General features: G+C 45.0%; 1 protein-coding gene across 1 annotated transcript in view; it reads right to left on the minus strand.

The window, feature by feature from the left end:
• The window catches only part of Slc45a2 (solute carrier family 45 member 2), a 28,799-nt gene extending 13,559 nt beyond the window's left edge, over positions 1-15,240 (minus strand). The window contains exons 1-3 of the mRNA XM_038324419.1: positions 14,856-15,240; positions 12,844-13,020; positions 2,552-2,874 (exon numbers count right to left, since the gene is read on the minus strand). Of these exons, the coding sequence (XP_038180347.1) occupies positions 2,552-2,874; positions 12,844-13,020; positions 14,856-15,240 (885 nt within the window). The remainder of the gene's footprint in view (positions 1-2,551; positions 2,875-12,843; positions 13,021-14,855) is intronic.
• Positions 15,241-16,204: the final 964 nt, after the last annotated feature.

Here is a 16,204-nt window from a genome sequence, read left to right on the forward strand (position 1 = left end):
TGAGCTATTGATCGAGCATTAATACGTAACCTTAAGTCTCCGTTTGATTATTTGGGAGAGGCGGTCAGGACATGAAAACCCTGCCTACAACCTAGCACTGTGGGTGTTGCCCGTGGTCTCTACTGCATTGCACCTCCCTCCAGATCTGTCAGTCATGGATGCTAAAGCTGATGGAGTCCTGCATATTTATAAAGTTTATCTTTCTGTAAATTGATCTGTATATCACTAATACCCTTCGACATCTTTTAAAATTTCTTTTGTGGAGCTGGGGACCAACCCGAGTCTTGCACATGCTAGGCACATTCTCTACCAGGAAGTCCTACCCTTGGCTCTGGTTTTATGGATTTGACTGAAACTCTGTTTTATCTAAGACTGGCCAGTGTGGATTCCTTCCCCTCATACACACTAAGGGGAATTTTGATTTTTTTTTTTTTAAAATTTGTTTGAACTCTATAGCTTTCTGCTCCTCTTTTTTCTTTTTTTTTTTTTTTTTTTTTTTTTTTTGGTTTTTCGAGACAGGGTTTCCCTGTAGTTTCTAGAGCCTGTCCTGGAACTAGCTCTTGTAGACCAGGCTGGCCTCGAACTCAGAGATCCGCCTGCCTCTGCCTCCCGAGTGCTGGGATTAAAGGCGTGCGCCACCACCGCCCGGCTCCTCTTTTTTCTACCATGAGCATTGTCCCCAAATCTCCACCTCAAATCCTGGTCATCATGCAAAGCATCACTCTGGAGTGATTTTATTTTCTTTACCCATGACTCCTTACTCTATTCGCTTAAGAACAATCTCAACTTTTTTGCAAAATCAATTGTACTTGAACGCATAGATGAGTGACTGTCGAAGTGCCGTCTCTCTAGATTTACCACACATTCTTGACAATGGCCACGCAAGATGTAAGGTTCTAGTGCCAGCCTCTTCTGAGTTTGGCTCGGGGGAGGGGGACCCTTAGAAGTGCAGCGCACGCAAGAGACGTCCTTCTCTGCCCTTATCCTGTGCTACCCGCGTCTTGCGCTGCCTGCGACCTGCGCTGCCCTCGACATGCCCTGCCCGCGTCCTATGCTGCCCGCCTCCTGCTCTGCCTGCGTTCTGCTCTGCCCACGTGCCTTCCCTTTCACAGGTGTTTGCCTTTTATCTTGACAGGAAGACACCACTTCCTGCTTCTTCTTCCCTTTGTCTTTGTGGCATCACCCCGAGAATCTCTTGAATATGTAATTCTACCCAAACACCTGCCGTTGAGGAAATCTTAGAGGATACATTGCTTTTATAGCGTTTTCCACTTTGTGCCTTATTGTGAAGGCATAAATGGCTCATGCTCATTTATAATTTCCCAGGCATAGAGTCTGGCTTATAGATTCCTCAGCACAGGGTCTGGGCATCAGTCAATGTTATAGTCTCCAAATACCTAGTACAGTGCCATGCACATGCTCAGTGTCCAAAGCAGTTTGTTAAATGAATAATAATTATAAATAATAGGCTTAGATACTTACTGTCAAGTTTAATATATATAATATATATATTCCACATATAAACATATATGTATACATATGTGTGTATATATACACACACATGTGTGTGTATATATATATATGTGTGTGTGTGTGTGTGTGTCCAAGGTCATACATTTTCAAAGTTGGCAGTGCCAGAATTTGATCATGCTCTAAACCTTGAGGCTATTCTAAAGCCACCCTGTCTGCCGATGAATAATGCAGGTCGGTCACGTACGAGACTTGGATGTCTGTGCTAATAAGAAGATCCTTTGTACCAGAGCCCCAAGAAATGGCTGTTTAAGGGCAGCTAATGGGAGACTGCGGTTCCTGCATCAATGTTGTCCAGTCTGACTCTTCATAACAATGGAGAAGCTCTACACTTGCCATGCTTGTGTCAGCTGTACTGGTCCCATGTGGCTTTGAGCTTTCAAGACATGGTTAACGCATTGATTAATTGCAATTTAAGTAGTTATGTGGGGTTAGTGGCTTCTATATTGGTCAACATGATTCTAATTTCTTCTCTGATCTGACCATTTCCTCTGAAACTTGATCCATTTCTCCGGCATGCAATTGAGGGTGTTGCTGTTGCGGTTTTGGTTGTTGGGGTTTGTTGTTGTTTTGGTTGTTGTTGTTATTGTTTGTTTTTACTTTAAAATCAAAGCTAATGAACATGTTGCCCAGCCAAATCATGCCATGCAAATTTTGTGTGTTCAATCCAGTCATCAACTCAATGACATTCTCACTCAGAGAAGCAAAGTTATAGATGATAATTCTTATAGAAGAGACTGTTTTCTGAGGCCAGAGGATGGTTGGAGAGCTCTCATAGGGTCTAACCTTTGACAGTGCCATCACCTTCCCTGGTCTGATGTTTTGAAAGGAGTAAGAGGCAAGAGAACCACGGAGGCACAACATTCTCATTCTGAAGGCTAATGGCTGGTTGAGGTTTTGATTCAAATAGCATTCACAAAAGTTTTCACATCAGACCAGCAAACAAAACAAGCTCTCACTAAGAAGACCATGAAGAATATTTCCCCCATTGAAGAAAAAGAAAAAGATGACACATCTCTACCTGTTCAGAGGCTTTTTTGTTTGTCCCTCCCTTTACCAGCTCTGTGTCTGCACCATCGGGGTTAACTCTTTCAATAGAACCATATTCGTGAATCGCATCTGCCGACAATGACGAGCCCTGAGGGACCTGGCAAGAGCCAGGGTCTTCAGCAGCGTCTCTGAGCGGGGCTTCAGGGATACTGCACAGGTGGACGAGAAAGCACAAAGTGAGCACCAGGCCAGAGAAGAAGAACATGACCTGGAACTCGGTGCCCAGCAGCCTTCCCAGTTCCAGATGCATCCAGTCTATGGCACCCAAAAGGTAGCCAAGGGCGCCACCAAAACCTGGAAAGCAAAGGAAAGAGTGAGAGATGGGTTGCCATAGTCAGCTAATCACGCTTGTTCCCCACCATGCCCAGGCCCTCCCCTTCTGGGGAAAAACTTCCTGAGGAGACCAGAGACAGCCTGGTAATTATGAAGAGACAATGTAGCAAGAAGCTAAGACATCCATGGTGGAGTAGTGTGGGTTCAAACCCCAGCTCTGGTATTTACTTGCTGTGACCGTGGTCCTTGCTCACCAGTTATGCAGCAACAACTAAAAAGTAAGTACCAGGAAGGTCACGATTTGAAAATGAGGGGTGTTCGACACAGCACCAGACACACAGCAGGTGTGTGAGAAATTACCACCGCAGGAGACAACACGGACTTCCCAAACTGCATTCACTATAGTATTTTTAAAAACAACCAACAACAACAACAGCAACAAAACCAACTCAAATTCTTGATCTAAATGAGTCCGTGAAATCAATCTTTGGAAGCATTAAAAAGAAATGATTTTATTGTCCTCTGTCTAGCATCAAGCTTCTCATGAAGCTACAAAAGTAGCTCACGATGACCCAAGAGCCTTGAGAGCCATCTTCTTCACTGTGGAAGAAATTTAAGGTACTTGTTTGCAGAACAGCTACAGAAATAGAAACAAAAGTTTAGATGTTAATGTTTCTAAGTCTGTTATCATCTCAAAGGACCCTAAAGTGAAGGTCTTCTGGTTCTTGCTTTATATGCTTGAACACAGTGTCGCTTGAGGGGCACTGAGACAGGACTCATCAAAATTGATTTTGTCCCAGGTCTTACATCTGAAACTTCATTATTAGTGATCTGCTCTCTCTTTACTTCTTGCTTGAAACACAAAAATTCCTTCTATGTGCAAGACATTATACAACCCAGCACCGAACCAGTACAGTGGCTCAGACGTTCCTCCCAGCGCAGATGTTGGATTCTGGAGACTTCTTAAAACACAAGCCTGGAAGGGAGATGCGCCAAGAGATTCGAAAATGTGCAGGAAATGGCTGATGCCTGACACACCTTCTCTATACGTCATAAGTTTAGAACAGAATTTTTCCACATCAGCATCCCATCATCCTTAGTGGATCAGTTTGTACTTTTGTTGGTTGAGTGAGGTCTCCATCCCAGATAAAGCCAATGTCCTTACCAACCACGGGATCTGGTTGAAAAGACAACTCAGACTTCCCATCTCTGACGATGAGACAAAGGGCTTGTCCCACAAGCACAATAATCGGAGTTCAGGCCTCCATCCAGCACCCACATGGAACATCTGGCATGGCAGCGTGAGCTTGCAATTCCCCATGTGGGAAGACCAAGACGATGGATGGTACTTGGAGTTGTTAAGGGGCCCTTGTAGAGAAGCAGGAGGAGAAGCGACCACATGTGGAAGGAGTGAAGGATGTGGGAAAGCCTTGTTGTACAACAACTCACTTCATTAAGAACTGGTGCCATTTCCAGGCCAGAAGTTCCCGCAGCTGTTACTAGTGGACTCAGTAGAATGTGTGTTTTAAGAACGAGGATGTGCAGGGGTTGCAGAGCATTCACGGGGTGGGAGGGGGGGGTGCACATGTCTCCGTCAGCCGCTTTGGCCGTGACGGCCCAGCTTCCCGGCAGACTTTCTTGGGGTTGGAGAGTTGGGGGCGAGAAATAGCTCTCCCCTCCTCTCAAGGAGCTTGGGGAATCTGAGACTAGAAGGGGTCCCCACGAGGCCGTAAAACCTCCATGAAGGAATGACCGTGCAGCAAATCCGGACAGAGGGTGACTTTGTTGTGTGCCTCACTCCGTTCTACTTGTCACCAACCGCCACAGCCAGTCCTCAAGACACCGCTTTGAGGAAATACGCCAGTTCTTTGCAGTCACCACAACCTATGGGGCTGCCACTAGCAATGCGTCAGTACACCTTAAGCCCCTGTTCATGCGGAAAATTCAGGCTGGAGTCCTGCGAGTCTCCGTCTTGCCACATTTGTGGTTGAATTAAAGTTCTACACAGAACTTTAATTCATGTTTCTGTTTAAAGACGTTTTTACTCTAGTCCGTTTATAGCATAGCCTCGTTGGGCTTAGAAACACCAGACAACAGTTCATCTCTACACCCAAGGCCACCAGAGTTTCCTTTGGGATGAGGACGCTAGCCTTGAAATGGCGATCCGCCTGCCTCTGCCTTCTCAGTGCTGAAACCAAAGACCTGACGTACCATGCTTAGCTACTCTGGGTCCATTTAGATAACTCTCCCATAGGGGGCACACAAGTGTGACGTACAAGGCACCAGATATACCATTCAAAGGTGTCTATTTATAGAACATGAGAATCGAAACAAGAATGCAGAATTTCACCTTATTTAAAGACACTATTCTTACTACATTCTATCTATTAGCCCGGGAACTCAAATGGCAATGTGCGAACTTCCTGACTCAAATATCTTCAACTCTGTAGAGGTCCTCCATGCAGATACTGGCTTTGGTATCACACATAAAATTCTGGTGTGGAGAAACACACGCGCGTGTGTGCGTGCGTGCGTGCGTGCGTGCGTGTGTGTACTTCAACGATAATAAGCATCTCGATTGTATTTTATCTTTCTGTTAGGATGCAAGGAAGCCCAGGTGTGGAGAGTTAGTGGCTCAGAGCTTATCCTACCATCACAGATGGCCTGGGGGAAGCTGAGCGACTGTGGTCTGAGGGAGCCTTGTAAGAAGAGTGGCAGATGACTCAGTGGTGCCTGTTCCACCTGACCACTATGACGTGGTGGGGCAGTGGGCACCCTCGTAAATGTGGCTGGGGGCAGATGTCGCTCAACCTAAGCGTTTTTCCTCCCACACCTTTGCTTTCTATACCACTAACGCTTGGATGCAACCTCTGAGGAAAGAAATGGAAACCATTCCAATCCAATTGAGGCCACGTTCCCCGGTCCTGTGGCAAGGCCCTTATTGTAGAAGCAACTGAACTGTTTGCCTTTGTGGATTCACAACCATTTTAAATATAAGTTTTCATCCAATGTTACCCTTTGCTGGATGATATCTATACCTCAGGCTAGAAAATTTTCAGCAAACCATTGTCAAAATCACAATGTTCTTATTCAACCAAATAAATGCTGATAGCATGCCAAATGCATTTGCCCAAAATTGTATATTCTCTGAGATCAGAATTTTTTTTTTCATACTGGAAGTTTCTAATTTTTGCTAACGTGCCTAATACAATAATGGTTCATGAGAAAACATCAACTGTAATTACCTCGCCATTTTTCTAGAAATGAATTTCTCATTTCAGCACAGAAAATGGCTCACCAGTCTAGTTCAGAAACTTCCCATTTTCTGATTAGACTCATAAAACCTGACTTCTGTTTCTTTTCATGACTAAAGATTAGAAATGAGAATATTTTCAGCTCGTTAATTGATCTGGTTCTTGAGCCATTTGTCACTACCTACAGTTAATTTTTCAAGTCTACAGAAACGATATTTATAACTCTTGCGTGTTTATGCATCAATGGGGTGAAGTCCTTTGAAAATGCACTAGCGCCGTCTAGTGGTGACTAAGAAGAACAGAGTACAGATGTTAGAATGCGCTGAGGGGAAAACCCTTTTGAACCACACTGCAAATCTCAGCCTAATTCCCTCTTGCTCCAGCAGTGGCTCTGTTGAATTTTGCAAAGCCAAGCAGGTGCATCTGGACCTCCCTTCACCCCAGAAAACCACACACATCTTGGAACCACTTTGGGTTAGCGGAGGTTGATTCTTCCATCCTTCATCCCCTGAGATAAAGAGTTTTGAGATACACTTTACTAGGCTCCTCAGGGGGCATGGAGAGACGGAAGGCAGAAGCCAATTCCATAAATTGGCATATTCTATAACAATTCCCTCCTTCTTTATGGAATTAATTCCCAAATAAACTGTGCGTCCATATTCCTGGGGCTCAACTTGTACCGTAATCCAAATGAAAACAGACACCACATCTTCAGTTAGGTGTTGGCTTGTTGGATTTTACCCCTCCCCAACACCCAGTCAGGTGGCTTGGGTTAGTCACTTTAACTCCCAACAACACAACGCAACCATTGTGAAAACTGAGGATGTTAAAATAGAATATTCAACACGCCAACAGTTTTTGAGGCCTTTCCATATTCTATGCACTATTGAAAGCGCTGGTCATAAAGCAATGAAAAGACAGTTCCTGCCAGTTAGGGGGTGAGGAAGGAAACAAAGAAACCACAAATGAATGAATGAATACTAAGAGATCACATGTGAGCACAGGATCTGGAAGGAGAACAAGGAGGCAAAGAGGGCTGTTGGTATCAAGGGGCATTGTGCTAAGTGGCAAAGCTCTTCCAGGGACATCATGTTAAGTGACAAAAGAAAGCAGGAAAGTATACATAGTGGGTAGAAGCAGAAAGAGCTTGAGCAGTAGAAGAAGAGCCTAGAGTAGAGCACAGAGGCACAGCACAGAGGCAGAGCACAGAATAGAGCACAGAGGTAGAGCACAGAGGCACAGCACAGAGGCAGAACACAGAGATAGAGCACAGAGGCACAGCACAGAGGCAGAGCACAGAGGCACAACACAGAGATAGAGCACAGAGGCACAGCACAGAGGCAGAGCACAGAGGCAGATCACAGAGGCACAGCACAGAGGCACAGCACAGAGGCACAGCACAGAGGCAGATCACAGAGGCACAGCACAGAGGCACAGCACAGAGGCACAGCACAGAGGCAGAGCACAGAGGCACAACACAGAGATAGAGCACAGAGGCACAGCACAGAGGCAGAGCACAGAGGCACAGCACAGAGGCACAGCACAGAGGCACAGCACAGAGGCACAGTACAGAGGCACAGCACAGAGGTAGAGCACAGAGGTAGAGCAAAGAGGCACAGCACAGAGGCACAGCACAGAGGTAGGAAAGAGGCACAGCACAGAGGCACAGCACAGAGGTAGAACACAGAAGTAGAGCAAAGAGGTAGGACAGAGGCACAGCACAGAGGCACAGCACAGAGGCACAGCACAGAGGCAGAGTGTAGAAGAGTAGTCAGTTCATGGAAGCAACAACGGTGAAAGGGGCAAGAATGGTGATGGCCCTGACCGCTGTGCACTGTACACAGGCATTGACGACATTATCACACTGAACCCTGTAAATAGAGATGGCACATGCTGAGTTTGAAACTAAACTAATTAAAGCGAGGTGGGGGGATGTCTATGGTTTCTGTTCTGGCTGTGTCCTTCCCAGGGTGCCTGAGGGAGGAGATGTGAAAGTCCCCCACAGGCACAAACTTCAAAAGGAATCCAGTAAATGAAACAAAACCACTCACCCCACAATTATTCACGAGTGAGAAAAAGTGAATATAGCCCCAAACATGAAAGGCGATTCTTCCAAACTGAATCAAAAGTTTGGTTAAATGGGGCTCTATCTGAAATTTATTTTTAGCTCTCCTCTTGGTCTTTTACTTTCTAAGCAGAGCATTTTATTTTTACATGTTAGTATTTTGTGCCCACTTTAAAGTACTTTTTTGAAATCAGGAGAAGCCAAGCCCACCGAGTTTCCTCCTTTTCTTCTGCAGGAATACACAGGGTCAGTTTCTCCCTGCAGCATTCATTCCTTTGCAAATACGACTTTTTCAGACGGAAGCATAGAGAAGCCAAGTGAGCAACAGCTCTGGCCTTTGACCCTTGGCACGTCTCTTTATTCTGTGTATGGGTCCTTTCGCCAGTTTGTTTGCAACTAACATCATAGGCTCACAGGCTTGGGGACAGGGGACACAAAGTTCAGACCTCCTGAGCCTGCACTACCGCAAAGGGGAGGCAGGATTTCCCAGACTGCCAGCTGCAAGTTTGCCACCCACAGATAGATCTCACTCCCAGGACAGCACAGTCCGCAGTTTGGTTTAGCACAGATACACTGGGTTAGGAACTCTCAACACAAAGCCACCTCCTCCCACTAAGCATGGGTTTGGTGGCTCACTGGGCTGATCTCCACAGTGACTGTTGTGCATGCAGAGAGGCTGAGAGTTTGTCCACCAAGCCCTTCACAGCTCCTGCTGAGCCAGGGCCGGAGAGATGATGGCTACTTTTTACTGGGAGAGACAGAAGGCCAAATAAAATAGCTTTCTAGGGGACAGAAAATTTCCTCTAATACAACCCACACACACTCACATACTCACGCATACACACACGCACTGTATGTGCTGGTTTACATACACAGAACAGGGAATGCTGCATTTTACAAATGGCCCAGCTGTCACTGTTATGAATAATGCAGAGTGATATCATCAAGTAGTCTGAGACCTTCAAAACGAAGCTCTAAATTGGGTGGGGCTTCAGACTACTTCTCTGGAAGGGGAGGAGCTTGATCCTGCTCTTCTCTTGAGGAATGGACTTGCTAGAAGCTAGCCACACACAGTGACCTCCCACAGGCCTTGTAGACACTGACTGACATCTACAGCTTAGTGCTTACCATGAGACAAAACAAAGGAAAACCTAGAAATCAAATGTTTCGTAAGTAGTTAGGTCTATATTTTTTTAACTATTGGATTTCTTCAATTTAGTAAAATATGCCTCTTCTCCCATGGTAATGGATCCCAGTTTGCTCCAGGGAAGTAAGTGCCACTGTCCCTAAAAATTAAAAGCTAAGCAAACCCTCACTTTTCAATTTCAAGAGCCTTAATGACCTAATTGTGCTCAGTGAGAAACAAATAAATGTCTGGGGAGTAGAAAGCTCTTGCTTTCCTCGTTTAAATAGATGATGCAGGTTCCTTCCCCAGCTTCCTCCCTGACTCTGCTCTCCATCCCTCCTGTCTAGAGGGAAACATGACAGCACTATAGCAACCATCCTGTATCCAAGAGTAACCAATGAAAGTTCAGTTGGTGCTGATGTGGACGGCTGACCAAAAGCCACTATGTATTCACTCCCGGGCTTCTTGTTATTTTTTTCAAAAAAGTAAACCAATATAGGTGTTTAAGCCACTGTTGTGTGAATGTTGTTAAGATCAAGTCCTTCCCTAAGCAATGCGTTCCGTGAACACCTGCCATGGGAGGATGGGAGGCATTGATAAAGCATAGTGACTCCAGCAGGATTGGAAGTGGCTCACTAATCTGCACAGAAAGCTGATATCTCGGCCACATCTTCCTCACCTTCTCGCTCATTAACACACACATCTTCTGTGGATAGTTCCTTCTTTGGCAAAATGTGTGGTATAACTGGAGTGACTAGAAATGTCCTAAAATAGGAGACAGAACAATAGCAAAGGCCAAGAGGATTATATGACAATCTCCCATTGAGGACAGCCTGGTCTTTAAACTGAGAAGTACTAAATTGTTTTCTCATAGGTGGACCCAGCTTTCCCTTGTCACCAACTGCTCTCCCACCAGAACCAGGGGCTGCAGGTACTTTAGGAGACTTTAAAAGAAGCATTACGTGGAAGGACCTGAGAACCAGTGCAATGAGACCCAGTAGTCGTGGTCTTTGGACCATGAGCCGAAAAATATAGAACATTAAAAAAAAATCTCTTTATAAAGAACTTTTGTGCTCTTATGGTTATTCAAAAGAAGAGAATCTCTTCAGTATGCTGAAAAGGAAAATGAAAGGGATTGGGGGAGGGAGCGAGAAAAACGGGTATGCTCAATCAATATGCCATCTTTTCTTAGAAGGGAAGCTGAGCTCAGGGTCAATGACCATTTTATGGCCTAGAGCACACCTGTTCTCACATTCATGCACTGATATCTTAACCCTAGTGTGACTGTTTTTGCATGGGGTCTTTAAGGGGGTGCTGACAGGTAAATGAGACCTGGAGTCACCCTAGTCTAGCAGCCTGACTTCCCTGTATAAGAAACACCCCCGGGGGGCAGTGAGAGTGAAGTGGGAGGCACCTGAACAGCAGCGAGGTCACGAGAGGACTCAAGAAGATGCATGTCTGCAAGCCAGGAAGAGGCTTTGGCAGAACCCACTTCGGCCGACATGACCTAGATTGCAGCCTCTATAAAACTGTGAGGATAGCCTTCCTGCTGTTCAAGTCAGTCAGGCAGCAGTCCTGGGGTACAGCAGTCAGGCTGACCAGAGAACCCCCGGGGTGTTGCACTGAAGGATGCCTGAATGCTGAAGTTCAGCCTGTCTCTCCATGCTGGAGCCAGCCACCAGGTCCCCTTTGTATCCACTCGATAAACTCTGTGCTTTGATTATTTTCTGGATTAAAAACCAGTCAGATATTAAGTCTAATTGCAATTTAGAAGAGAGGAAGAGGTGGGAATTCCAGACCATTTTTGATTTCTAAAGGGATTTTCTGAGAGCCAAGACCTTGAACCCAAAGAAGAAAAGAGAAAGGGTCTGGGAGGAGTTGGGGAGGGAAATAAATATGATCAAAATATATTGTCTGAAATTCTCAAAGAATACATAAAGGCATTATTAAAATAAAAAAGGAAGAAGGGTTAGATTGGTATTTATTTTGAGCATCGGCAATTTGACTGCTGGTGGCTGAAGAGCCAGGGAAAGTGTAAATGAAACAGACTTGATGTGCTGGGAACATGCTGAGAATTATTCCACGCACAGAGAATATGGAGGGGCCCATAAGACATAAAGCTTGAGGTGCAGAATGAAAATAGCGTGTGGGCTCTGTGACAGGGTGGAGAGAGGACTTAGTAGCTAAGAGTGCTTGTTGCTTTTAACAACAAAGGAAAACATTGATGGGACCAGACAGCCAGGTGAGAAAGTGAGGTTGCTGAGCAATAAAAGCAAAGAGGAGGCAGGAGTTTTCTCAAACGCCAGCTTTGTTCTGCAGCATTTAGACCTCCAGAGACACGGAGGTCAGACGCCACTGACACACAGGACTGCCCCTCTGGCCTTGCACCTTCACCCAGCGTGTGCAGGAACAGCTGGCTGTACTGGGGCCGCCTCGCCCCTTCATAGATTCATTACTCAAATATTTTCCAAAATGACAGAACTAGACTTCATGGATTCCACGTGCAGGAACTAGTCTTGGCTCTGGAGGTAGGATCCTACATGGCCAGGATGCTTCAAAAATTAACGTACATTTGGCTTGACTATGAAGACAGTATAATAAAGTGCCCTGATAGTTTCCGTGCTAAATAGAGAAATCCCCCTGGCTCAGGATCCTGCCTTCACTTGACAGGCTCAAGGATGCCTGGTGTACTATCAAGAACTGCTTGGGAAACGGCCCAGTGACAATGGAGGGAGGCCGGCAACAGCCCCCTAAGAATGGCGAGAACCCTCCCTGCTCACACAACACGGACATTTAATGTGAGCAGGTTGATTTTCTTTATATAATTAAGAATTCTTTTTTTTTTTTTTGGTTTTTCGAGACAGGGTTTCTCTGTGGCTTTGGAGCCTGTCCTGGAACTAGCTCTTGTAGACCAGGCTGGTCTCGAACTCAGAGATCCGCCTGCCTCTGCTTCCCGAGTGCTGGGATTAAAGGCGTGCGCCACCACCGCCCGGCTAATTAAGAATTCTTGAAGATGATGCGGGTTCACTTGGTTTCTCAAGTCTAGTTTGAGATTTCAATGTATTTCTTACAATACCCACCACATTCTCTGGGGTCCTTATTCAAATAAAAGGCAAATTCCTGAGCCCCACCTGGAATGCATTGAATCAGCATAACTGGAGAAAGAACCCAGAAACCTGCAGTTTCAACACATCCCTAGGCAAGGCTGATGAAGCACGACGAACGCCCGAGGCTCGCTGCTTTAAAGAGAGGAGTCAGTGCACAGGGCTCCTTTTCACTTCCACTGCACGGGTTTCCACAGCATTCTGAAGAAACCTCTTTAAACCTCTTGCGTGAACATCCTTTTCAAGAACTCTGAAGCCCCAGTCATGAGCTTACTTTGTTCAGGGAAACCAGCGGAGACAGGCCGGAGCGCGTGATAGGCGCTTCCTGTCAACTGATCCATTCATTCAAAAGATGCCAAGGGAAGAGACCCTGGCTGCCTTCCATTGAAGTTTCTCCCCATCTGCAAAGCCGAAGGAGAAACTTTTCGGAAAAGTCCCTACCTGTGAAGAGGGCGTGGTAGTGGAGGCCCCTCTCCTTGTCCTGGTGGGAGCAGACATCGAACAAGTAGGCTTTGATAGGCCCGTCAATGAAGTCGGCAGAAAAATCGAAGAGAACCACACCTGTCATGGTGATGCTAACGGCCCAAACCAGCTTCCTCCTTGGGTTAGCGACCAAAGCTAAAACAGAAACAAACATTGGTCTTCTACAGTATGTCTATAACAACCCATATATTTTTATTTCACTTAAACTGTCGTCAAATCATCCCTTTTCGGTTATGTAGTTTTATTTTTACATCTAAAAATGACTTTTTTTTCATGTTTAAAAAAGTATGCAACTGAATGCCCAGGAAAGACAGATCTATAGACAGGAAGTAAATTAGCGATTGCCTGGTACCTGGTGCCTGGGAGAAAACAGGGGGTGACTGCCAGTGGGGAATGGCTTTCTTTGGAGAGGAGCATAAAAATATCCCTTATGGGCACAGGGGTGATGGTTGTTCAATCTCATGACTATTCTAAAAATCACTGGGTTATATACTTTATCTGAATACGCTGGGATTTTAATGACATCTCTTTACATTAAAAAAAATAATAACAATGTGAAATAACCTGAAGAAAATCCTTTAAATCCTAGACCCAGTGGCAGCAATGATCTGGGGTTTCCCTTTCTGCACGTGCAGACATGCAGTTCTACAGAGGGGCCGAACACAGGACTTCTCAGACTCTGGAGAGCCTGACTGCCATCAGAACCACTGATTGCTGGTGCCATTTCCCAAGGCTCTGATTGGGCAGGTGTAAGGGGTGAGTATGACAGCTCGTAACTCCACAGCCCCTTGATACACAATTTTGGGCAACCCAGGCAAATGCGATCATGGAATATAAACATGTCTATCCTCAACCAACTCCCCGATCCTTCCATATTTAAAAAGCCACTGTATGCTTTTAGCACTTGAGTAGAGTCCATACCACATGCTCTACTCATCCGCCAGATCTGCCGAGAGAGATATACTGTTGTGTCCTTTGTTTATGGTTTGTTAACCTAAAGACAGTGTGCAATGTAGAAACGTATTTGAAACATTCCAGTAGAAAAGTAAGTGAAAATGAGTCAACCCTCTCTTTCTTACTTTAAATTCCCTTGTTATATCCTACATGTTTCCTTATCTATACAACCTTCTAAATCAGTGGTTCACAACCTGTGGGTCATGACCCCTTTGGGGGGGGGTCACATGTCAGATATCCTGCATGTCAGATATTTACATTACAGTTCATAACCATAGCAAAATTACAGTTACTGAAATAGCAAGGAAATAATTGTATGGTTGCGGTTCACCCCAACATGAGGAAATGTATTTAAGGATCACAGCATTAGGAAGGTTGGGAACTGCTGCTATAACTATATGCAAATATTACCTACTTATCTTGTGTCATAATTACTTATTCTCCTGACATATATGGTCTAAAACTATGTGATTCCTCATGATCTCTTTTTCAATGTGCTGCCAACGAGTTCTTAGGAATTGGTAGCTGGTTTGTAGCTAGAGACAATGCTTTAACATCAAATTTCTTTTCCAGAATTCACAATACAAAGATATCTCAAGAGCTGGCAGGTCTGTGCTCTGTTCCTATTAAAATGTCATAGGCCCAGAATCAACTTGTATTTGTATACAGCAGCAAGTGCTTTGTTACAAATGCTCAGAGCTGGACAATTTGACAAAGTATTCTACGAGACACTATATGCTCAAAAGTCCTTCCACTGAAAAAAAAATAAGCAAGAATATTTAGTTTGGAGAAATGGATAAAAATTCAATCCATTTGAAAACCTTACAATAATAAAAGACAATGTTGTAATGTTTCTAGAAGTAAAGGCTTCTCACCCACAGGTTTGGAAGTCATTCAACGGTAGAAGGAAGTTTGCCTCATGCTAGGAGAGACCACTGATTATAGCCAGTTTCTGGCAAGCACTAAAAATTATTTTACCTTAACAGTTAACTATTAGGCCTGTGCACACTACTTACCTGATATAACAGCATCTCCATTGAGGTACAGGGCCATCCCCAAGAGCATCATGATGCCCAGTGTCAGGATGTAGGGTCTCCGTCGGCCCCACCTGGCCCTACAGTGATCACTGATGGATCCCACCACAGGCTGCAGAACGAAGCCCAAGATGGGGCTGAGGAGCCACACCATGCTGTACAAACTCTTAGGCAGGCCCACGCTGAGCAGAACCGGAGTCACATAAGCGGCCTCCACGGCGTAGCAAAACTCTCGGCCAAACATGGCCATGCTGTGCATGATGAGTCTCCCTGTGGATCTCTTGGGCTGCTCCACAGATCCAAACAGGCAGTCCTCCGAGAGGGATTGATAGGTGTGGGTGTCAGTTCGTCCATGGCTGCCACTCATGACCTCAGAGATAATCACTTTCCTGCGAGCTCCTCAGGTTTGGACTCCAAACCGGCCCTGACATGGAGCCTGTCCGAGCAGAGATGGGCAGGCTGGAGGAGGGGCTGAAATTCTTTCATGCCTCCAAGATCACAAGTTATGATGAGAAGCAAAGGGGGTGTTGGCACTTGGAAGCATGACAAAGATTAGCTGTTACGAGCCCTCTGGCTCCTTAGAAGGCTGGTGTTTCTCTAAAGTCTCTCTCTCTCTCTCTCTCTCTCTCTCTCTCTCTCTCTCTCTCTCTCTCTCTCTCTCACACACACACACACACACACACACACACACACAATTGTACACATTGTTTCCTTAGTTTTCAAATCATAAAGGCTCCTAAACAGAAACTAATAAATGTAAATAAATCTAATAATTTCTATAAACTTCTTTCTATCAAGCTGGATATTCTCTTTCCCTGAATTCACATTTTCTACACACAACTTAAAAGATAAATTAACTAGACTTAAAATAGTGGGGGGGTGTCACCCTTCACCCAACTCATTGTCACCTAAGTCCCTGAATGGTTCTCTCACTGCCCTCAGTACATTTTCAAATGAGATATTCAGACAGTTTGTTCTATCCTTTGTTATTTCCTTAATATATCCTTTGATAAACCTTGATCTTCAGGTTTATTTATAGGATTCCCAGAATGTAGCCTGGCACCTCTTAGGTCTCCCAAAATATTTGCTAATAAATACAATGAATTTGAATGAACAGAGTATAATAAGTCTGTTTTGTGCCCTTCACTGCCTACTTTGCTTAGATCTTGGGACTACATTTCCCAGGTTCCTTTGTTCTTTGGCTTCTGGGTATGTTTGCCCAACGGCAAGCTTTGGTGAAAAGCTAAGGAGGAAGGGAAAACATGTATAATCCAGTTTTCTTCATCCCAAGGTATTTTTGGCATTGACTGTACATCCACCGTGAACCTACC

The sequence above is a fragment of the Arvicola amphibius genome, chromosome 3 (assembly GCF_903992535.2).
Source record: "Arvicola amphibius chromosome 3, mArvAmp1.2, whole genome shotgun sequence".
NCBI classification, from domain to species: Eukaryota; Metazoa; Chordata; class Mammalia; order Rodentia; family Cricetidae; genus Arvicola; species Arvicola amphibius.